The following is a 23,724-nucleotide window of genomic DNA, read 5'->3' as shown; positions in this document are numbered from 1 at the left end:
GAAAGAAGTTTCCACTGCTACTCTCCAACAACTTTTGTGAAATCTATCATCATCAAACTTGTCGGCTTTATACTTCACACACTTCGTTTATTATTGTTATAGCTCTGTCAAAAATGTTCACAATTATTTTACACACACTATTTGATAGGTAATATCGTAACGAATTATAAACCTAGGCAAAGTAGTATGAATAATAATACTGTTAAAACATATTTTTGTTAATAATATAAGGTTGTTTCGGAGTTTTGACCACATTTCACATCATATCAGAAAAAGAAAATGGTAAAAAAATGAAATTAGTAAGAAATTGGTGTAAACGTTGGGAAACGAGCTAAGAGAAGAAGAAACAGAGAGACCCATCGCACAAGACAAAAGGACACGTGGCGGGGGTTGATGACGTGGCAGGAGATGAGAGATGGTTAGGTGTGGCTTAACAGTTTTTGGGCGGGGAAATTGATAATGGCGGGAAAAAAAAAGAAAAAGGAAGAGAGTACAGAGGACAAAGAGTGGACCGGCGGTGTGTGCTTCGAGCCACGCGCCACCGTTTACGTGCCCCCACTTTTACCTTCTTCGTCCTTTTTTTTATTTATAATATTGTTTTATTTTTCTTTCGTATAATAGAAAATTTCATTAAAGTAAAAATTTAAATTATTAGTATAAGTTAACCGACTAATCATTTTGTTTATTTTGTTTATTATGGTCTTTATGCAAAGCAGCCGCCGACCTTTACACCAAAACCAAACCGCCGTTTAGTATGGGGCTTTTTGTGATCGCTACTTTGTAACATTTTGTATATTTTCAGCCTTCGTTTTGTATTCAGTTGATTGGTACCGTTGTTATAGTGAACACATACTAAGATGAATACTAATATTTTATTAGTTATCGATGTACTAATGAAATTAAAAAGCTAATTTACGGTTACAGAAATCTATAAATTTTTGTTTGTGATATTATTTTATATCAAATATTAATTTATAGAGGTTATAAAAAATCTAGAAAAACGAAAAGTCTCAACAACGAAAACTTGTTTTTCACAAAAAGAAAAAATCTGATTGCTTTGAAAATTTATAATGATAATTTGTATTTTAATAAAATTTGGAGACGGCTAAAATCCTAATACTTTTTTTTTGTTTTTTTAACATGAAAACTGCTTATTCTTACAAATGAAATCATGGATTTTGTGCAAGTGTGTTGTATATGAACAAGTGTTAAGTTGATGATACTTTTTAATTTTATTTTTTGATATCGGTGATAGTTCTTTCAAATAACAATCGTGGTGATGCATTAAAATGTCGTTTTTAGCGTTTTCACAAAAGATTCAATGAAAATCATATTGAGTTTGAAACAATGTTTTATACATAGCTAACACACTTCACATAGAAAAGAGAAGTTCAAAATTTCTTACGGTCGGAAATCAAAAAGCCAAACACAAATAAAGTTATTTTCTTGATTCGACGTAATTTGAAAGGAAAATTATGGTACGTACGTGCAGAATGTGCAGTGTGTTCCAGAGATGAGTGATTACTACTAAGCTAATTAAAGAAATTATCTGGCAATTTTAAAAATCAATTAGCTTTTGCTTAATTAAGACTAAATTACTACAAATAGAGAGTTGTTGATCATGAATGCATGCACTGACCTAACACATCTTTAATTAAAAAAAAAAAAACGTCTTATCACACACCCAAAAGAACATTCAATTTCGTAACGTGACAACCAAAAAAAAAAAAAAAAACATTTGCTAACATGATGCATGTTATAATAAAAAATATTAATAGATTTGGATTTTGGAATGAATAGTACACTTTTTATGGAGGTCACGTGATAGTACAGTGCAAAGGACCATTACAGAACCCTTTCTGTCCTCTGCGAACTTGGCAGGTGGCGATGAGTCCATGTTTCTTCTTCTTACGTGCTTCTCACATGCCATAGCCATACACACTTAGATTCTCTCTTTACTAATCTTTTTAATATAGAGATTTGCTAGTTATTATTATATAGGGTCATGTTCGTGGCCCTCATTAAATTTTGTCACACATCTAGATAGATACATACATCGTTAAGAAATTTGCAAGTCTTAATGATAAATACAATAAGATAAAACAAAAAAAATGAATTATTCATCTTTAAGTCGTATTAAAATTAAACGGATTTTTAGTTTTTTTTTTCCTTTCAAAAACCGATATGAAATCGATCAAAATTTGACATCTATTTTATCAAAAATCGAATTGAATAGTTATAATTTCTTTACCCAATTATCTAAATCCAAAACTTTGAATCAAATATATACAAAAAGTGAATACCATAATCTAACTCGAGTTTTATCGTGGATTTCTTAAATGTTTATTCGCCTTAGTACAAATACCGAATAAAAAATGAAAGAACCCCAATTTTTACAATAAATTTGATAAGATAAAAGGTTAACTTCATCTTTAATCATTGGTTATATAATACGAATGAAAAATAGACTATTAGGTTTTTGCATATTCACAAATACATTCTTCTTTTGTAAGTTCTTCTTATCTTCCTGATTTCACTATCACTTTTACCAAAGAATAAAAAGGTATTATGATTACTGTTATGAGGTTAATTGTGTATGATTGATGATAGTACTACTAAAACTCGCTTTTAGTAAGCTTGAAGCAAAACATAGGAAGGATCTTTTTATCGTACACGTGTCGCATGTGTCATAAACATTCTTTGCTAAATCTAATACCAAAGTTTACTATTTAAAATTAAGCAGTTTCGTTCCACACCTCCATTTGAGAGATAAACTATATGATGCTGTTCCTTAAAATTGACAGCTTTGTTGATTTATTTATTTTTTAACTTCTGATACGTTTGTTCCACGACCACTTCACTACTTTGTTTAGAAGATTTAACAATTCTCACTATATTGAAGTATATACTAATTATAGTGAGTGAAAGTCAAGACTCATATCATGCATTATTTCTGAATTTATATTTTTATAACAACGCTCAAGATTCTCTAATTTTGGAATTTCAATCTCAATTTTATGATTTTTTTTCATTTAACTCCGTAACATTTTTTACATAAAAATAAACCCTTTTCATAAGTCTCAATTCCTAGTAGTGGACACTAACGTGAGATGCTTGTTCTTAGACTACTACAACTTGGTTAAGCTCAAAATAATTTAAAATTCAACCAGAATCTAAAACTAAATATGGAACTATTTTTTATTCAGTTTTATAAAATGTAAAAATCTAGTAGATTACCCCCATTTTTATAATTTATATATATAATAAAAATTTAGAATGAGACATTATTCCAAATGTAGTTAAGATTCCATACCAAAACTGAAAGATTTGAAGATATATATCCAAATAAGTTTACACACAAAAAGATATTTACCCAAATAAGCTCACATATATAATAATAAAAAATTATAGAAAAATTCAAAACACTAAAAATGTAAAATTTGTTTATTAGTAGTATATAAAAAAAAAGAGAGTGAGAAACACGCGCTAGGATTCTTAGGCAGGACATGATAGATGCATGAGTAAGAAAGAGGGAGGGAGAGAGAGAGTCATGCGCCATTAATGTTTTTTTTTCTTTTTTGTCCCTACTTCTTTCCCACCATGCCAGCTCATAATAATCTTTATATTTGCATTTTAATCATACTTTTATATTTATATGTCTCCCCAAATGAGAAAATTATTATTTTATTTATAATTATTTAATACTCCAGGAAAAAATATGTAACGCAAAAAAAATTAAAGTCAAAAGCAGCCACTAACAGTAGTAGTCTGTATCAATTAGTACTCTTATTTATGTTTAAGTTTATAGAAACCGAAGATTTAATTTTATACATTGAATCTTTTTAATTTAGTTGGGTCAAATATTAAATGTAATTTTTGCTATAAATTAGGAATAACTTGCAAAGGAAGGTTATTATTTTATTTATTTCTTTCCTAGTTTTTAGTTATTTTGTTTTTTAATACTAACATTTTACTGGCTGTTACAATATTTTATATTCCTTATAAGTCGGTCTTCTCTTTTGACCGTCATTGAAAAAAGGGAAATGAATCAGTAAATCAAGAATATAAAGAGCGTGAAAGTTATCATTTTTATTCACAGAAGAGAAAAAAAATTAAAGTGAGAAAGATAGAGAGAGAGAATCAGAAGAAACACACACCAACAAGGTTAGATCACTTTCATCTTCTTCCTCTTCTTCTTCTTCTTCTTTGTGATTTGTTTATTGTTCTAGAGATTTGCGTCGTCTCTCTGGTGTATTTTGTAAAAACCAAAGCTTTTGTTTTTTTTTAATTATATAATTTTTTTTTTGTAACAACACTTGTTTACTGTTTTTTCCTCTGTGAAATTTGGTCACGGATCCTTTGTTTCTTTTTTATATACTCTTTAAGAGAAAAAATAATCTCATCCCCAGGTTTCTTACCCATCTATCTATCTATCTTTCTCTCTTGTCTCTAGGGTTCTGGGTTTTAGCTGTTTGGGTTTTATTTGGTTTCTCACTTTCTCTTGTCTGTCTCTTTGTCTTTTTTTTTTTCTTGAAGAACAGGGTAAAGGAAGAAGAGTTTGGTTTTTTTGGAGGTTTTGATTAAATCGGAGTAATCAACCAACAAAAAGGCGTTTATAACGCTTTGATTTATGTCGGCTGGGTTTGAATCGACTGTGATTTTGTCTTTGATTCATCTCTCTTCTCCGATTTATTCATCATCATCATCTTCTTCAACGCCATCGTCTTCTTTGAAATCTGGTCTGCTCAACGCTCTTCACTTCTGCTCTAAGCAGAGGCTTGTTCTCCAGACTCCTTCTCTTTCCATGCGCTTAAGACCCAAAAGGTTTCATCTTTTTCTCTTTTTATCTTTCACTCCTTTTCTCATCTTCCGTTTTTGTATCTCCCGATCTGAGATTTTATTGCTTTGTTTTGATTACAGGACTTGTTCTGGTGTTGAAGTCTTTGGGGGTTTTCACATAAAGCAGCAAAAATTTTCTTTTTTCATAGTTCGCTGAGAGTTTTGAGTTTTTGATTCACAAAAAGTTTTGACCTTTTGAGTGATTTTTTTGTTCGTTCTGTTTTCTTGGGTATATTGAGGAGTGGGGTATAAACAATGGTTGAGGTTAGAAAAGATCAGTCTTTGAGTGGTACTACTAGTGTGGAGATGAAGAAGAAACAAAAGAGGAACACTTTATCATCCCTTCCTCAAGAAACCCAACCTTTGAGAAAAGTCCGTATCATTGTCAATGATCCTTATGCTACTGATGATTCCTCTAGCGATGAGGAAGAGCTTAAGGTTCCTAAGGTTCGGAAAGTGAAGCGTATTGTTCGTGAGATTAACTTCCCGTCTATGGTAGTTTCTGAGCAGCCTTCTGAGAGTTCTTCTCAGGACAGTACTAAAACTGTTAGCAAGAAAGCTGCGTCAGCTACTCCTGCTTGTCCTATGGTGTTGACTAAGAAGCCTGTTGGTGTTAGGCAGAGGAAATGGGGGAAATGGGCTGCTGAGATTAGGCATCCCATCTCTAAAAATAGGATTTGGTTGGGTACTTTTGATACTCTTGAAGATGCTGCTAAGGCTTATGATGTTAAGAAGATTGAGTTTGAAGCACTTGCGGCTTCCGTCTCTGTTTCTGGAAATGCGTCGACTAAACCTGCTGTTTCTTCATCTGAGACGAGTCAATGCTCTCGTTCTTCACCTGTTGCTCCTGTTGAGCAAGATGAAACTTCAGCTTCAGCTCTCACTAGTGTCAACACAACTGTTGAAGTCTCTAAAGAAGTGACCACTGCTCCAACTCCAAACGCTGCTGCTGGGGGAAACAAGGATCTGCTGTTCGACTTCGACTTCACTGATCTACAAATCCCTGATCTTGGTTTCTTTGCGGATGGTCCAAATGGGAACGACCTTGACTTTGATTGTTTACTCAATGATGATCAGTTTGATGGCTTTGGCTTGCTTGATGACATTCAAGGATTCGAAGATGATGGTCCAAGCGAATTGCCGGATTTCGACTTTGCGGATGTTGAAGAGCTAGCTGATTCTAGTTTCGGTTTTCTCGATCAACTCGCCCCTCTCAACATTGGTTGCCCATTAAAAAGTTTTGCAGCTTCATAGGATACTTACTTCAATGTTTTCAAGTGAGAAGAGTCTTTCTTTTTCATCATTTTTTTTCTAATTCGTTTTTATGTTTTAGTATTCAAGACATACAAAAGTGTGTGTTCCGGAGAGTGGTAAGATCTTAAGACATAAGGCCGGGTTTTGCAATTAGGAGTGAGTTTATTTTCTAATGATGTTTTGCTGATTCTGTGTTTTTTTCGGTCTCTCTTCTTCACTTTGGGTTTTTCCATTGTGCTTTTTAGAGCCGTCCAAAGTTGAAGAAAGAGTTTGATAATTTCCATTATCAGTTTTTAATTACATCGTTCTCTTTTTGTTAATGATGAACACAAACGTTATTAATGAAACGAAGTTCTTATTTATAAATCTTGATATTTGACATAGTTGTTATCGCTTTGTCTTCCTTCAATTTAATCCATCTATACCAGTTGGGAGTTAGATTCTGACGTGTTGCGATTCTAAAGAATCTGATGGAAAATGACAAATGCATGAATTTGGTATGGTCACTGTTTCTCTGCTGATTCGCCGCATCATCACAAAAAACCCATTTATATAAATTTGATTAGTCTTACATTATTGTTCTGTTTAAAGAAAGGTTGAATAGTAAGTGAGTAGTGAAGGAGAGTGGGGGAATTAAAGAAGAGAAGACACGGAAGTGGCAACAAGTCAGAGGAGTTTGGTTTTGTCAGGTTTTTTGCTTATTAACTTCCAAATATATATTTTTTATACCACAGCTGTATCGCATTTTGGAATTTAATTATATAAAAAAGAGGTTGGTGATTGGGAATAAGGAAAAGTCAAAGGAGGAGTGTAGTAGTATACTTTTGTATGGTATTACTGTATTAGTAACACTCTCTCCCACTACTTTGTGGTTGCACATGCTCTTGTGATATCTTTTTCTGTACGTGCGGTCGGTCAAGCATGTCTAGAGCACGTGAGATTACTATAAGAACGAGAGGTTGAATTGCACATGAAAGTAGAGGATCTTGTGATAAAGCTTTCAATATAGTATAATGAACCCAAGTGCGAGAGATTGTATTATTTTTTTAGTATAAGACTTATAAGTCACTACCTTTCTGTTGAGGTCTTTTAACCATGTTGGTCATGTATTAGGTTTCCGGCTAGAAGAGAGCCCATTTGCTTGATTTTTAAGCAATTCGCAATGTCTCTCTCATGTTTATTGCTTGATCTTAAATGTCCTATGCAAGTTAGATGACTCAATGTATTAACTTGATTATAGCATTTTTCATGTATAATTAATTGAATGAAGATGTTCAGCTGTGAGGCTGTGTCGGGTGTAGATAGCCAAATAAGAATAATGAGACCAAGTGTTGATGAGATGCTGTCCTGAGCTTGTGTGAGTTGTATTAAGTAAAAAACACTTGTAAGTGTATTTAAAGAATTTCTACTAAAATCCTTTTTGTGAATCTCTTGTCACAAAAGTAGTATTACTGCATCATTTTTGCTACTTGGATCATTTGGCTAATGCTTAAAAGTTCAAGATTAGAACAATTAGTTGATCAAAACCAGCTTATTACTAGAAGCAGAAATTAAAAACCAGTTACTCTTCTACATCGATTCCATGAATCCACAATATATATATATATATATATATGGAAAGCTATATATTCAGAGCAAACCCTTCTTCTGAAAACTGATGATACAGTCATCAAACATCTCAGGTAGTGACTTGAAGGAACCAAATCCCAACTCATGTATCTTCTTTGTGTCCATACTATGTGGAATATTATCCCCTTCTTTGTTACTACACCTGCAAGAAAACACAAAGAATCAATCAACCAACCAACCAAATGATGAAATCTTGTTAAGTCTAATGAGAGTGAGAATCAATACTTGTTCTCAAATGGGTAATTAGGATACTTGTTTCTCATCAACTCAATGATCTCAGACCAATGAGCAACGGAGCTCGAACATATGATTCTCCCTGATGCTTTAGGCTCTTCCATAGCCAATACATGTGAAGCAACCACATCATCTATATGCACAAACCCGACCGTGAAATTCGGGTACTCTCCAGCAAGACCCTTGGCAATGGCAAGAATCATAAGAAGAGTACTTGTTGGTTTTGGTCCAAGCAATGGACCAACCACAAAGGAAGGATTCACAACTACCAAGTCTAATCCTTTCTCTTCAGCTATCCTCCAAGCCTCTTTCTCACCTAGAGTCTTTGCATATCCATACCAAAGCTGTGCATCAACCAAAATCAATGATCATCCTTTATCAATTTCACCAAAGTCATAACAGAAACCATATCTAAGCAGACTAAAAGATAACACTAAAAGATAACAAGTGTTATCTCACATTGAAGCGTTTGCAGTATTCAGGATCACTCCAATGAGACTCATTGAGAGGAGAAGCTTCAGTGGCATCAAAACGATACCGTATCGAAGAGCAAGAAGAAGTAAGAACAATCCTTTTCAATGTGGCTTTGGACTTAGCACAAGAGCTCATCACATTTGTTGTACCCTTTATAATTGGATCAACCAATGTCTCTTGAATGTTATGATCCTGTGGAACAAGAACAGGAGAAGCTGTGTGGAATACTCCATCAACACCATTCACTGCTTCATCAAAGCTTCCTTCAACAGTTAGATCAGCTTGAAAGATCTTTAGCCTCTGTTTTGCTCCTTGAAATTCCCATAAAAATCCAACCTTTTCTTCATCACCTTCAACATCAATTCAAATCAAATCATATTAGAACCAAGAAACCAAAGGTGGAGACTTTGAATGTAAATGCGTGAGAAAAAATCGGGGACTTACGAGGGTTTCGAACAGTGGTCCGAACGGTGTGACCGAGTTCGAGTAGTGATTTGATGATGTAAGAAGCAATGAAACCGGTTCCTCCCGTTACCAAGTACTCTGGCATCGTTGTCTCTGCTACGAAATTTTGATTTTTCAAATTGCAGAGAGATGTGATTAGGTTTAATAATAGTAATCTTTGTGGATAGAAAAGAAGAGTTGGTGATTCATCACATTCGTGCTCTCAAATTCACGTTAGTGAAATGACAGTTATTCGTATAATATCAAGAAGACAAAGAAGTGCCGTTCAATGTGATCTGGACCAAAATATGACTTTAGACTGTTAAGTGGAAGATGACTTTTGTAAAGGCCCATTGGGCTTCATGGGGTTCGATACTCATTTTCGCAATTTAGAGGTCCATGCGTTTGTGATGACTGATGAGTATCCCAATATATAGTCGTTACTGTCAAATAGTTTTGCATTAAGATTTGAAACAATAACATAATCCAATTTCTTTACAAAATTTAACAGCTCTACTTAAATAATCTAACTTTAAGATTAATTAAATTGATCGAGGTACGGTTTACTATTCTTGTCCGATTTATCGATATATAAATATATTTATGAATTAATATATTATAATGACCGTGTTATTATTAATTTATCATTTGTAGAAGTGAATTATGAATAGCAAATTTACAAATATAAAAATGATTTTTTTGTTCAAAGGAGATCGTCCTAATAAAAGCTAGGAATGGGGGAAATAAAATTAAAGCAAAAGGACAAAAATTAAAAGTGTAGGTCTATTTTCAATACTCATTTGCATAATTGATATTTGAAAACAGCATACAGTAACAATATGATAGGGAGATTTCTGTTCCAATATAGTCACAAATATATTATTATTAATAAAATCAAAATCAAAATTAATAGAAAGATATATAGTTGGGAAGATGTCCTTAATGATAAATCTTATCAAATACAGTACACTAGAAACCCTTTAATTTTTTTTTTTAAGTAGAACTCAATAATATCTAACACGTCATTTCATCAATTGCAACTTAAACTATTTTTGTTTTCTATATAGAACAAACGAAAAATCACCACTATTATCAAATGAAAAATACTTGGGTTCACTCCTAAAGGTTTAATTGTTTTGTTTCCCATAAACTTTGAAGAATGATATAAAATCCTTTGTGTGACTAAAAAAACAAATTCCCTTACAGGTTGAGATCACATAATTAAAGAAACTAATTTCACAGAACTAAAGTAATTTCCTTATAGGTTGTGTTGTATGATAAACAAACCAAAAGCAGCTTGTCAAGTCAAGTGTTGAGGAGAATTGTGAAGTTTACCATGACAAAAATACAAGAATAATGTGCAAGAAACAAATTTATATTGCATGCGGACACATATATAGCATTACAATAAAATTTTCTACAATAAATACAAAATATCAAAATAGTTGAGAGTTGCAACGGATTCCTACAATCAGAAAATTTTGTTCAAGAAACACACACATGATTATAAACATTTATGTATTTTTGTTAAACGTCTTAATAGGTGGTTGGCCGCTGGTTGGTCCGACTATACGTGTATTGATTTTTATGACATCACATTGTCTTTGTGGAGGGACCGTTGTATTTTACTTTGTTGTAAGGCCATGGGCAACGCCGTATCTATCTTTCGTCCTTCACCTTACAACATTTAAAAGAAAATGATAAATACATAATAAACGAAGGACCGTTCTCTCAAACGAGACAAATAATGGCCGTCCTTCGGGCCACATGGCAGGCGTTTATTGGTTGTTGGTTTAGTGAAGGGAAAAAAAATTTGGGGTCTGTTCGTGTTTCAGTTTTTCTCCGCAAAACGCAGACGCATCCAAAATCAAAACTGCTTCCTCTCTTCTTCTCTCTCTCTCTCTCTGATCGATTTTTTGGGTTTTTCCGATCATTCAACGGTAATCTCCGCCGTTTATTTCATCAGCGGAGGAGGATCTAATCTCCGTCGTGATTACGAAATTGACTTAAGAATTTGTAGGTTGATTTTTTTGTTTACTTGTGTATTTTTTTATTCTTCTTCTCCCTCTTCTATGAGGTTTTGTTAATTCATTTTGTATCCATTAGAATTGATCGCTTAATTCATAACATGAATAAAATCATAATTAGTTTCTTCCGTATCTGAGTTTGTTTTCGATATGCTCTTCTCTTCCATGTGTTCCATTTTGATCTGTGTATATTTCGTTATACGAATCTCATATCTTATTTGGATTGTGTTTTTTTCGGTGTGCTTACTATGATCTGTTTCTGCAGGGTTTATTTTCGGTGTGCTGATCAATCTTGTTGCTCTGATCCTGAAGTAATCAGTATAATCAAGAACTCAGAAGCAGATAATACAATTGAGGAGACTTTGGTAGATGAATCTGTGATATACCTTGAAGAGAGGGCAAACATATATGAGGATGAAATCAATCTGGTTGCTTTGATTCTGATGTCATCGATATGACCAAGAACTCAGAAGCAAATAACAGAATCGAGGAGACTTTGGTAGATGACTCTGTGAAAGAGATCCAAGAGAAGGAAGACAAAGATGAAGAGGAAGATGAAGGTGCTGATCAAACTAGTTATTTTATCTCAGAAGTTATCGATATGACAAAGAACACAACAGCTGGTAATGCTACTGAGGATAAAGATGATGTTGGTAAAGATACATTAAAGGATAAAGCTGAAGACTGCAAAGAGAAGTCTCAAGACCAGACTGAAGTTATGTTGATGACAAAAGAAAACACAAAGGTTCCATTTAACCGTACAAGAAAACCCTGCAACCAAGAAGAGCCAGAGTCTACCATTTCATGGACAATCATCAAATGTAAGAAACCCGTTGCAGAGACCGAGGATTTAAGAGCATTCAATCCAAGAGAACCCAATTACCTTCCAATTACAGTGGAGGAGGATCCTGAAAAGGTGGACCTCAAGCATCAAGACATAGATGAGAGGAGAAGCATTTGAGTCTGTTTTAGTTCTTTATTTTTGAGTCTGTTTTAGTTCTTTTCTTAAATATTTCCACTCCACCAACATGATCAAAGATGGAAAAGCATTTGTAGTATGATTATATTTATTTGTTGTATAAAGCTTGCTAGTTTTCATTATCTCTTCTCGTTGTTGACTAGATATAGTGGCCAAGTCAATTTTAAGTAGGATGTTTATGACCATCTCAAACTTGGCACCAGGAATAAACTTGTTGTATTTGTCTGTATAAAGTGATATGATTCTTGTTTTGATACACAATGTCACGGATAAAGCTTGTCACAACTCCACGGGTAAGAATATTGCTCCACCAAACCTTAAAACTTTTGTCTATATATATGCAAGCGAGTAGAGAAGCCATTCCTTACAACTTCAACTCAATTTCATAATAACATTTTTCAAAAGTTTTGTTCTTCCTACCACTTTTAATGTCTTTATTGTATGTTTTATCTTTTTTATGTTTTTATAACTTTCTAATTTTTTTTTTTCCATTCTTAATATGTTATAAATTAATCTAATATTTCAAATGTTTTTACTTATAAATTAAAATAAATTAAATAAAAATATAAAAAATTGGTGGTTTTTCCGTGGGACGAATTACGTAGGACACCAATGCTCGTACCAAAATATTTAACATTTGTCCCTTGCAAAAAAAATTGATAAAAAAATATTGGGACCAAGGAATGGGTCCTTGCAATGCCCATGCCCTTAGGAATTACATTGGAGGACTATGTTTGATATATACATGTATTGCAATTTCATTGCTAATTTGAACTAGCTAGGGAGGTCGGTTGATAGAACAAAATGTGTTAACTAGAGAGGTCTGGCTTTAGTGATCATCTACACATAATTTAGAAATTGATTAGTAAAATTTGTTGATCAAGGTTTGATTCATCCAACTTGGGAGTGTGCTGAAGAATCCATGACAATACACGATCAAGGTTTTGCCATGGAAGAAGACCGGCTCACAAAGCAAACCAACCCAAACTTAAGCATCCTTTACACAACAATCATTAATCTTACAATATCTTTTTAACTAATGCATAATTTGTATTTCAATATTATTTAACTAACATGTATATTATGGATCACTATAAAAATGGTGTACGTGGCTAATTAATGGAATAGTGACACACTATACTCATATTAAATGTACATGTCAATCTTGTGAATAGTTCCAAACTAAAACTTCTTCATCAAATTTTGTTGGCATTAATTAATGATATTATTGTGGAACTTGAAACTTCAACCATGTTCATTCTTTAGTTTAGAAACATACCCTTTTACTATATCATGCAGGTTTATTAGCTTTACGAGTATTTTATTAGGTCTCGGTTTATATATAAGGAGCTTACAATCTTATTCAAGCATGGAATAAAATTTCTGTCTGGCAAAAAGAATCATATATAGCAGTAAAAGATTTGGACTTTATTTGAGGTTTTGGTGGGGATTGTGTTCTATATGTGAAACCATAGGATCTCAAGATTTGTCTTCTTTTAGTTTACAAGTCAAACATAGTAACTACTGTTTGATTTTCTCATGCTCTTTTTCGAATTTGCATGGATCTCAAGATTTGTCTTCTTGCACTTTCCAAGTCAAACATCGTAACAACTGTTTGATTTCCCCTCGTGTATTCCCTCTTTCGAATGACACTATTGGACCCAACTAGAAGAACTTCATATATTAATTACTCAAGTTTAAAAGATTAATTTGGTAATTCACAGTCGTATTTTGATGACATTTCTTTTTCTTTGTTTACATTTATAGTGAACTATAGAGTTTAATACTCCATTTTAGCTGTTGACGATTAATTAACCATGCAAAATGAAAAGACTGATTGCGATTGTACATAAGAAAACACATGCAACTATGTAACCTATGCTGTCTCTGATTTTCACGCTACCTGCCACGTACATGGGTGATAGGTCCAAACTCACAAGTAACTTTACGTACAGTCAATTCATCTTTTTGGGTATAAACGTACATTTTTTTTTGGTTTTTAAAAGTATATTTTCTTTTACCTTTAAAGAAAGCATTTCAAGAACGGACTTGCTAATTCTTTCATCTATGGAACTAGACCGAGCTAACGCAAAAAAAAATAAGATAAACATAGACAATTTGATGACAATGTTTTTCTTGGATAAAACATTATTTAGGGGTGTGGACACAAGGCAATATATATGCTTTTTATGATATATTTGCTATTTGTATCACTTTGCTTTGCACTTCAAGATTACTTTAAATACATACTTGTGAATGTCTAACTTATGTTACTGCCTTGATAACGACCGATTTTGTTTTTTCTCTAGAAGCAAATATTAAGTAACATGTACGAGTGACAAGTACTAAGTATTTATGTCCACCCATAGTAACAGTACTATATGACGCCTACCGGGGGCAACGTGAACGTGATCATCAAATCAAAGTAGTTACCAAACGCTTTTGATCGATCTCTGATAAAAAAAACCAAAAAAAGCTGACACGTCTTTGCTCTTTTCAATTTATTTCCCTCACAACAACAAAGTTCTTGAGATATGAAAATTTTTTATATATCAAAAGAGAAACAGTCCTTGTCATTTGCTACCATCACTTGCTTTTGTCTAGTTACAACTGGAAATCGAAGAGAAATTTGTATTACTCACAAAACATTTTTATTTCCTTCCTCTCATACTAATAAAAAAAAATTGACAAAAGAAAAATTAAATAGATAGGAAAAGCAAAGCAAGAGCGTTGGGTGACGTTGGTCTCTTCATTAACTTCTCTCATCTACCACCTTTCTCTGTTCGCCTTTATATCCTTCACCTTCCCTCTCTCTTCTTCATTAAACTCATCTTCGAAAAAACCCTAATCACATTTTGCAAAAACAGTAACACGATTATACATTAAAAACTCTCTCCCGAAGATGCCTGATCAGGCACCTATGCCAGAGTTCTCTAGCTCGGTGAAGCTCAAGTACGTGAAACTTGGTTACCAATACTTGGTTAATCATTTCTTGAGTTTTCTTTTGATCCCGATCATGGCTATCGTCGCCGTTGAGCTTCTTCGGATGGGTCCTGAAGAGATCCTTAACGTTTGGAATTCGCTCGAGTTTGACCTAGTTCAGGTTCTATGTTCTTCCTTCTTTGTCATCTTCATCTCCACTGTTTACTTCATGTCCAAGCCACGTACCATCTACCTCGTTGACTATTCTTGTTACAAGCCACCTGTCACGTGCCGTGTCCCTTTTGCAACTTTCATGGAACACTCTCGTTTGATCCTCAAGGACAAGCCTAAGAGCGTTGAGTTCCAAATGAGAATACTCGAACGTTCTGGTCTTGGTGAAGAGACTTGTCTCCCTCCGGCTATTCATTATATACCTCCAACACCAACCATGGACGCTGCTAGAAGTGAGGCTCAGATGGTTATATTCACGGCCATGGACGATCTCTTTGAGAAAACTGGTCTTAAACCTAAAGACGTGGACATCCTCATCGTTAATTGCTCTCTCTTCTCTCCCACGCCATCTCTCTCAGCTATGGTCATCAACAAGTATAAGCTTAGGAGCAACATCAAGAGCTTTAATCTTTCCGGGATGGGTTGCAGCGCGGGCTTGATCTCAGTCGATCTAGCCCGAGACTTGCTCCAAGTTCACCCCAATTCAAATGCAATCATCGTCAGCACTGAGATCATAACTCCTAATTACTATCAAGGAAACGAGAGAGCCATGTTGTTACCAAATTGCCTCTTCCGCATGGGGGCAGCCGCCATACTCATGTCAAACCGCCGCTCTGACCGGTGGCGAGCCAAGTACAAGCTATCCCACCTCGTCCGTACCCACCGCGGCGCTGACGACAAGTCTTTCTTCTGTGTCTACGAACAAGAAGACAGAGAAGGACACGTTGGCATCAACTTGTCTAAAGATCTAATGGCCATCGCCGGTGAAGCCCTCAAGGCTAATATCACCACAATAGGTAATATTAATGAGACAGATCATATTGTGTCACATTCATACCATAGCAATGATATAAACGGTGAAATAAATATTGAGGTGTGGGCGTACAACTATCATTGGTCGGCTCGGTTTGACATAAATTTCTATTTTAAATAAAAGAATAGTCATAACTTTATATAATTTAGTAGTATATGGTTAAGTGTACTTTCTTGGTATATGTCTCGTTTCTATGAAAGTTTAGGTTACTCGAGTCGGTTGCATTAAATTCTATTTGTTCGGTAGAAATTTTTATAGTAAAAGTTTGGTTTGGCTTAAGTTTTAAGGTATTATGGTACGGTTGGGTTTGATAAATGAACTGTGGTTTGAACAGGTCCTTTGGTCCTACCGGCGTCAGAACAACTCCTCTTCCTCTTGTCCCTAATAGGACGTAAGATCTTCAACCCGAAACTGAAACCGTACATACCGGATTTCAAACTAGCCTTCGAACACTTCTGCATCCACGCTGGAGGTAGAGCAGTGATCGACGAGCTCCAGAAGAATCTACAGCTATCAGGAGAACACGTTGAGGCATCAAGAATGACACTGCATCGTTTTGGTAACACTTCGTCGTCATCGTTGTGGTACGAGCTTAGCTACATCGAGGCTAAAGGGAGAATGAGGAGAGGTGATAGAGTTTGGCAGATTGCGTTCGGGAGTGGTTTTAAGTGTAACTCTGCCGTGTGGAAGTGTAACCGTACGATTAAGACACCTAAGGATGGACCGTGGTCTGATTGTATCGACCGTTACCCTGTCTTTATCCCTGAAGTTGTCAAACTCTAAACTGAACGGTTTTAAGTTAATGGGTTTGGTTTTGTGTTACGGTTTAGGTTGATGAGATGGTCTTCTCGGGATTTGGGTTAAGAGGGGATTGAGAAATGAAAGTAAGAGGAGAAGAAAAAGCAAAGCAAAGCATAAATGTTTGTATTCAATTGCTCTGCATATACTTTAAAATCTCTGCTTTTCATTTGGGGTATTTTTTAGTTTCTTGTGCTGTAATTAATAACTTTGTGGTGTATCAAATAAGAAGAATATTTTCTCTGTTTTATAATTTATTTTAATTCCGAGGATATGTTTCTTTGTTTTCATCGCTCTGTTCTCCATATTTGCTTATTCCATCTGATTTGGTGTTTACTATATTCAAAGTCAATAGTGTGAAACTTGCTAGTTGATTTTGTGTGGTGTTACTGTTACTAAAAGATTGTGAATGTATTGTTGTCATGAATTTTTGTGATACATGTAGGATTCTGAGTCGTCTGTAGAAAAATTCCTTGTGCAAGTGTTGCATGAAGTTGACATGTTAAGTGGTGCATAATTCATGCTTTATTAATACTTAAAAATAAACATTGAATTATTTGAATATATTTTCCAACACAGCCACAAAAATGTATTGGGCCTATAATAATAAGTGAGCCTGAAATTTCCAGCTTATGGCCTTAGTCTGAAGTCTGAACTACTTCGACAGAGATTTGACCTTCGAACCAACGCATCAATATATGGTCTCTCTTGCACATCTTTGTCACACGACAAACAAAAAAGGTAAAAGAACACTATATATTATATAATATCATCTCTTTTTATGAAATAAGAAAAAGTATAATAAGATTGATATATAAAATGACGAATTTGAACCCCAAAACAAAAAAAAAAATTGACGAAAATATAATAAACTTAAACAAAAATTATATGATATATATAGCCGAGAATAAATCTAGTAGCATGGGAGAAAGAGGTTTTAATTTACATTTTAAGAGCACCGTCACATTTTAATTCTCTCTAGTGTTGCAACTTTTACAATAATTATACTATGTAAATATGTAATCATCATGTTGTTCTAAAAGAATCAAGACACGTGATTTTAAGTTATAATGAAGTTGAAAATTAATTTCGTTTTTAATTTGAAGAGAATTTACAATGTATATAAATCACACTGAAAATGAACCACGGCTGTGTGCAATCATTTTTCTGCTTTTTAGTTTTGAGAGTAAAGATTTCGAACACAATTCTAATCAATACTATGAATGATACATACTATATGGTTTCCTAGATAAGACAAAAGTTTAAGGTTAATGATCTCTTATCGATATAAATCAATGATCAGTCTCCAAAATCTTAGTTCTTACAAATGCCGAAAACAAATGCAAACATCATTTTCCAAGTACACGAATAGTGCCAAGAGTGGTACATGTTGTCCATCGAACCTCTTATCTTCTCAAGAAAAAGGTTGATGCCTTTGTTTTTGAAATTTTCTGCATATTGATGTGGTCCATACGTACACCATAGTTATCCATTATATCTTTTAACCAAACGTTTTCGGGTATCTCTAGTTCTCCATCTGTGTTTTGGGTTTAATTGATGATACAAGTAAACTAGTATACGAGATGTATATCTAGTTAGGAACGATGAAACATATAGTAACTAATAAGACTATTGTGAATTTAAAGGATTCTTTTCCCTATATGTGTCGTAAAAATATACACTAAAGATTTCAATACAACTTCATTTTATATGGATATGTATAAAGCTTTTAAAAGAAAGAAGATTAACATGTAGATGTAGATATATCAAAACTTAAAAACCGACATAACCAATCAAGATCTCGCTTTCTCCAAAATCACGAGGATGATTACACACTGTTTAACTTTTCCATGGAAAATCCCAGAGTTATAGCAAAAAAAACGAAAAGTAACAAAATCCAAAAATAATGAGTGACTTGGCCAGCGAAAACGACTAGTGGACCATAAAGATATCCATCTGATTAAGAACTTAGCCAATCAAAACACTAAGAAGAGGATCAACTTGTAGAACTCGGCCAATCAAAGTCGAGATAAGACCTCTCCATGGCCCTCATGGGGTACAAGCGACCAAAAAGTGCATACTTTTTTTTTTTAACCTTTAATTACACTCAAGAAACAAGAAAAAAGATCACATCGTGTAGGACATGTACTAGCTTACAATGCCTCTAAACTTAGCCCTTCACTGCCTCATAAAAGAAAATGTAGTCTCTCTCTTTTTCTAACCACTTCTCGAAAACTGAAACCTTTGTAGAGGGAACTCATAGTTCGATAAAAACATTCTTTTTGTAACTGAGACTTGGCAACTTGTTTTTGCTCCAAAGTGTAGCTTCTTGTCGTTGATGGTGATAAGTATATAAGACGATGAAAAGTTTGGCTAGTGCGGTCGGAGGGAAGACGGCGAGGGCATGTGATAGTTGCGTGAAGAGGCGGGCACGTTGGTATTGCGCAGCTGACGATGCTTTCCTTTGCCATGGTTGTGATGGTTCGGTCCACTCTGCGAACCCTCTTGCTCGTAGACACGAGAGGGTCCGTTTGAAATCGGCTAGCTCTGGAAAGCATCGCCATGTCCCTACTTCCCCGCCGCCTACGTGGCATCAGGGATTTACACGTAAAGCTCGGACCCCGCGCGGAGGCAAGAAGAGCCACACGATGGTTTTTCATGATTTTGTGCCGGAGATGAGCACGGAGGATCAGGCGGAGAGCTACGAGGTTGAAGGGCAGCTCATCTTTGAGGTGCCAGTGATGAACCCGATGGTTGAGGAGCAATGCTTTAACGAGTCCGTGGAGACAAAGATCGAGTTTCCGATGAGGCCCGTATGTTTCAAGAGCAGCGACGAAGAAGACGAGGACAACGCTGAGAGTTGTCTGAATGGTTTATTCCCAACCGACATAGAACTGGCTCAGTTCACTGCTGACGTGGAGACTCTCCTTGGTGGAGGGGCAGAGCGAGACTTTCAACCCACGGGTGAGCTAGGGTTAGGTGAGATGATGAAGATCGAAAAAGAAGAGGTGGAGGAAGAAGAAGGAGTCGCCACAAGGGATATGTGTGATCTTGATGAAGTTGATGAGACTTCTCCATTTGAAATAAGCTTTGATTACGAGTCCGCATCCAAGACCAGCACAAACGAAGAAGAAGAAGAAGATGAAAAAGAAGACGTGATGAAGAATGTTATGGACATGGGAGTGAATGAGATGAGTGGTAAGATTAAGGAAGAGAACAAGGAGAAGGCTCTTATGCTTAGATTGAACTACGAATCGGTGATTTCAACTTGGGGAGGACAAGGGATCCCATGGACTGCTCAACAACCATCTGAAATAGACCTCGACATGGTTTGTTGTCCAACCGATTCCATGGTATGTCTACCTTGCTTTGTCCTTTTATTACTATTCAATATTGGTAAAAGAAGAAAGAATTGTCTCTAATCAACAAAACTTGTTTGTCTTGTGGATATTTAAGGGTGAAAGTGGAGTAGATCAAGCTCATCATTACAACCACTTTCGTGGCCTAGGGTTACGCATGGGAGAAGCTCATGGTGATGGGGGAAGAGAGGCTAGGGTTTCAAGATACCGAGAGAAAAGGAGGACGAGGTTGTTCTCCAAGAAGATAAGGTATGAGGTACGTAAGCTTAACGCAGAGAAGAGGCCTCGAATGAAAGGAAGGTTCGTGAAGAGATCTTCAGTTGTTGCTGCTCACTAAAGAACTTGATTCATTATGGAATTTTAATTCATATGCTCTCTTTTTTGCTTTTTTTTTTTGCTGCTAGTTTTTGGTGATAGTTGTTAGCTTTCTTTTTACTGCATTGATAGAGATTTTTGCACGTTTTGTGAGCTACATATGTACATATTTATATATATCACCAAAAAAATTTGATTTCCTTGTAAGCATTGATCTATAGTATAGTTTATATACCGTGAATTTTGGTTGCTGGCTGTTACTAATATGCTGTCACCAAAACATAACATATGGGATTGTCACAAATATCCTACTGAAATATCTAAAAAGCATTAGTATTTTAGTTTTATTTCAATGATAAATATTAATATATTTGTCGGCAGTCAGACCAATGAATCCGACGACTCCAAAATCTTCTCAAAATATCACATTAAGAAAATTTCATTTAACATAGAATATAACAATAAATCGAATTGTTGCTATGGAAAACACTGATCGGGAGATATCTCTATCAAGTTATTTGAAGAGTTCCATAGAAGACTTGGCTTGGAAAAGTAACGATTATAAGAAAAAGAAAAAATTGATAAGATGAAATCATGTATATAATTTGTGTGGTGTTTTTTATTTTCTGAATTTATTGGGTTATAGAATATAACACATATTGGACATTCAAAACCATCTACATTAATTTTTCTTGTTTTTTTCTTTGTTTGTTTTACAAAAACACTCATTTTCATTTTTCATGTGTAATTGCACAAAATAGCCTAATATTCAAAATATATATGTATGCAAAACCAACAAAAATGTCTTAAAGCAACAGTTATTTGTCAACACTAAGAAGAAAATATCCTTCAATATCTTCGGTAGGAACAAGCCCTTGGATATATTAATGGTGACAATTTTGAATTTAGAAAAAGAAGTTAAAGGATTTGTGTATTAGCCTGTGTGGTCCTTCTTCATAAGTCATATATACGATTTGAGTTGCTTCCGAGGTGGTTTAAAGTGGTACACAGAAATTACTCAAAAATATGATATCATTTAGTCCTCCATAACAACTTACCATATTTATTGATAGAAACCGGTTAGAGATTCTAGACCGAAACTCATACATTCCTTTAGCTCCGAAATCAAAGTATGTTATATGGTCTCGTCCAAGCGTTACTCGAACCAGCGATCTCTAAGTTTTTGCCAGAAATCTTTACCAATTAAGCTAGCAATTGGTCAATTAATGTATGTTATTATCTTAATTTATGTATCTATTTCTTTTTATTATTTGAACAACATATATAAACACATATTTTACTCCCTTTATTCCTAAGAATATAATTTTAAAAACTAGGTTTTTGTCCATAATAATTCAGCAAAATTAGATATTTTCAATGAATAGTCCTTGCTGAATTATTATTGGTTCATTTTTATGAGAAAATGTTGAATTTGAAAAAGTATTTCACTTATAAATTATAACTAAAGTAGAAGATAACCCAGCAGAATAATTTTTTTTTGTTTCATTTTGTTTTATAAATTATTATTACAATGTATTAAAATTTTCAGTGTTTTCATAAATTTATCATTCGACATTCGAAGAATAAAAGAAATTCAAGGAATTATACATTTGTTGTGTATTAAATATATTATATACTATTGGTGGTTTGAATTGAATTGGCTATGCAACCTGTCAAATGAATACAGATTTAATTAAATAATGGTATATTTGTACTTCAAATAATCTCAAAATTCTCAATTTCATGAAGAACACAACTTTTAGAAACACATACGCTCAAAAAGTCACTAGCAGGGATATCAACAATTCTTTTAGCTAGGCGTTGATACTTCGTTCAAATATACCATAACCTCACATAAAAGCCAAATTTATACACTTTTAAACCAGTAGACCAAGTTTGATTTGCTTTTCCTTTTTTTTTTTACTCCTCTTATATAATAGAAAGTGAAATTATTCAATTAAAAAGACAGAATTATGATAATAACGCTATCTATTTTGTCTTTGCAAAGCTTAGCCAAGTCTGAGCTCTAAGCCAACCTCGTTGATATCGACTTGAACTTGATCATCAAACCCAACATTCGAAGAACTTTGATTAAATGGAGCAGCTTCCCCTCGAACCTCCACAGTCTCCAACGTGAAGTGACCATAGCCATGCGTAGCACCAGAACTTGGGAATTGCCACGTGTCGTGACTACATTCGCCTAGTTGGTTCACGGACTCAGCAAGGCGTTTGAACCGGCCAGTTTGTGTCTTGCTCTTGTTAGCGTTAGCACGTGTAGCCAAACCCTCCGAACTGTCGCCGCCGGGTGCTGGATCTTTGGCCACGTGGCGTATGTCGTAAGTCCTGTGTGGAGGAATGATCTGGTTCGACGCAGATGCACTTGGAAGAGGTGTGTGAGTTATGGGTAAGCCATTGAGTACGGCGTCAACGGCTGCCTGACATTGGGCCCAGTTCCCAGTCCACATCAAACCCACCGAACCATCCACAGGGTTCACGATCCGACCACACGCCTCGTACAGAAGGGACCTAAATATTGCTACAAAACACAATGAAGGTTTTGTAATCAAATCCGCAAAAATTGAAAAAAAAAAAAAATGTAAATTACAGTGATGTGATGTGTGTGTCTGTGCATGTAAGACTTTTGTGACAGAACCTAAAACACTCATTTCAGATCCTTGTTTGATACTCTGTTACCAAATCTTGTAGATCTCTCGTAATCCAAGATACATTATAACTTTTCAGTACTACATACTCGCTAGATAACTCAATGGACCGATGTATAAAAGAGAGAATTGTCTTTCAGAGTTTACCGGGACGAAGGTGGTCAGGACCGGACTCGATGAGGTTAAGAAGACCGGCTCGGCCATAGAACTTGGCAAGGAAGAGTGTAGCATTGGCTTGGGAGTCTGCGGATTTGATCCATTGAAGACATGGTCTTATGGTGCAATCTTGGTTGCAACCTTTGCGTAAGACTCTACACCCATTGCAGCTGATTCTCATTTTATTCCCCCTTTATATGTTTACAAGTGACATATACACGTATGGTTGCGTGTTTATGCTCCGAAGTGAAACTCAAGGAAGTTGTGAACAATCTGAATTTATAAGGAAGAAGTTACTCATGACTCATGACACATCATAAGTAAATGAGCTGGTTATTTTTTTTTCTTCAACTTTTGCGTTTCTTGGAGAAAGTGGTGGAAATAAAAACTGGTGCAGTCCAGGCTTTTATGGTTTTAAAATTAAAAACAAAATACATTTAAGATTATTACTGTGATTTTTTTTTTTTTTTGTGTTGAGTTCTCAAAAGATAAAAAAGAAAAGGCCAAGAAATGAGGGAGAAGGAGGAGGTTGTGTGTTTCAGTGAAGTTGGCATTTTGTTTTGGCAAAAGTTGGGGAGAGTCCTTC

At 34.8% G+C, this 23,724-nt stretch overlaps 6 protein-coding genes across 7 annotated transcripts; 4 read left to right on the top strand and 2 right to left on the bottom strand.

Moving 5' to 3' along the window:
* Positions 1-4,069: 4,069 nt before the first annotated feature.
* Positions 4,070-6,144, top strand: LOC17896163 (ethylene-responsive transcription factor ERF118). Of its 2 annotated transcripts, XM_023788251.1 has the most exons (3): positions 4,070-4,164; positions 4,542-4,824; positions 4,921-6,144. In XM_023788251.1, the coding sequence occupies exon 3, from the start codon at positions 5,095-5,097 to the stop codon at positions 6,091-6,093; it is 999 nt and encodes a 332-aa protein (XP_023644019.1). In that variant the 5' UTR covers positions 4,070-4,164; positions 4,542-4,824; positions 4,921-5,094; the 3' UTR covers positions 6,094-6,144. The 2 variants fall into 2 exon arrangements, with proteins under 2 accessions (XP_023644019.1, XP_006301554.1); XM_006301492.2 differs by lacking the exon at positions 4,070-4,164 and having other exon boundaries at positions 4,227-4,824.
* A 1,461-nt stretch (positions 6,145-7,605) lies between these two features.
* LOC17894303 (tetraketide alpha-pyrone reductase 2) lies at positions 7,606-9,089 on the bottom strand. The gene is made up of 4 exons (XM_006300477.2): positions 8,875-9,089; positions 8,416-8,780; positions 7,948-8,300; positions 7,606-7,864 (listed from the first exon to the last, which is right to left on the bottom strand). The coding sequence occupies exons 1-4, from the start codon at positions 8,978-8,980 to the stop codon at positions 7,723-7,725; spliced, it is 966 nt and encodes a 321-aa protein (XP_006300539.1). The 5' UTR covers positions 8,981-9,089; the 3' UTR covers positions 7,606-7,722.
* Positions 9,090-10,741: 1,652 nt separating this feature from the next.
* On the top strand, positions 10,742-11,983 carry LOC111832055 (calmodulin binding protein PICBP-like). The gene is made up of 2 exons (XM_023788305.1): positions 10,742-10,890; positions 11,167-11,983. Exon 2 carries the CDS (start codon positions 11,356-11,358, stop codon positions 11,860-11,862), a length of 507 nt encoding a protein of 168 aa, XP_023644073.1. The 5' UTR covers positions 10,742-10,890; positions 11,167-11,355; the 3' UTR covers positions 11,863-11,983.
* Positions 11,984-14,699: 2,716 nt separating this feature from the next.
* On the top strand, positions 14,700-16,917 carry LOC17896546 (3-ketoacyl-CoA synthase 6). The gene is made up of 2 exons (XM_006302107.2): positions 14,700-15,830; positions 16,182-16,917. Exons 1-2 carry the CDS (start codon positions 14,783-14,785, stop codon positions 16,628-16,630), a joined length of 1,497 nt encoding a protein of 498 aa, XP_006302169.1. The 5' UTR covers positions 14,700-14,782; the 3' UTR covers positions 16,631-16,917.
* Positions 16,918-18,829: 1,912 nt separating this feature from the next.
* LOC17896109 (zinc finger protein CONSTANS-LIKE 6) lies at positions 18,830-20,526 on the top strand. The gene is made up of 2 exons (XM_006302266.2): positions 18,830-19,998; positions 20,102-20,526. Exons 1-2 carry the CDS (start codon positions 19,006-19,008, stop codon positions 20,339-20,341), a joined length of 1,233 nt encoding a protein of 410 aa, XP_006302328.1. The 5' UTR covers positions 18,830-19,005; the 3' UTR covers positions 20,342-20,526.
* A 1,614-nt stretch (positions 20,527-22,140) lies between these two features.
* Positions 22,141-23,480, bottom strand: LOC17895375 (LOB domain-containing protein 42). Its single transcript, XM_006301853.2, has 2 exons — positions 23,130-23,480; positions 22,141-22,855 (listed from the first exon to the last, which is right to left on the bottom strand). Exons 1-2 carry the CDS (start codon positions 23,317-23,319, stop codon positions 22,329-22,331), a joined length of 717 nt encoding a protein of 238 aa, XP_006301915.1. The 5' UTR covers positions 23,320-23,480; the 3' UTR covers positions 22,141-22,328.
* Positions 23,481-23,724: the final 244 nt, after the last annotated feature.

The sequence above is a fragment of the Capsella rubella genome, unplaced genomic scaffold (genome assembly GCF_000375325.1).
Source record: "Capsella rubella cultivar Monte Gargano unplaced genomic scaffold, Caprub1_0 scaffold_2, whole genome shotgun sequence".
Lineage (NCBI taxonomy): Eukaryota > Viridiplantae > Streptophyta > Magnoliopsida > Brassicales > Brassicaceae > Capsella > Capsella rubella.
The sequence above is the reverse complement of the archived record's forward strand: the minus strand, read 5'-3'. Positions and strand labels throughout refer to the sequence as shown.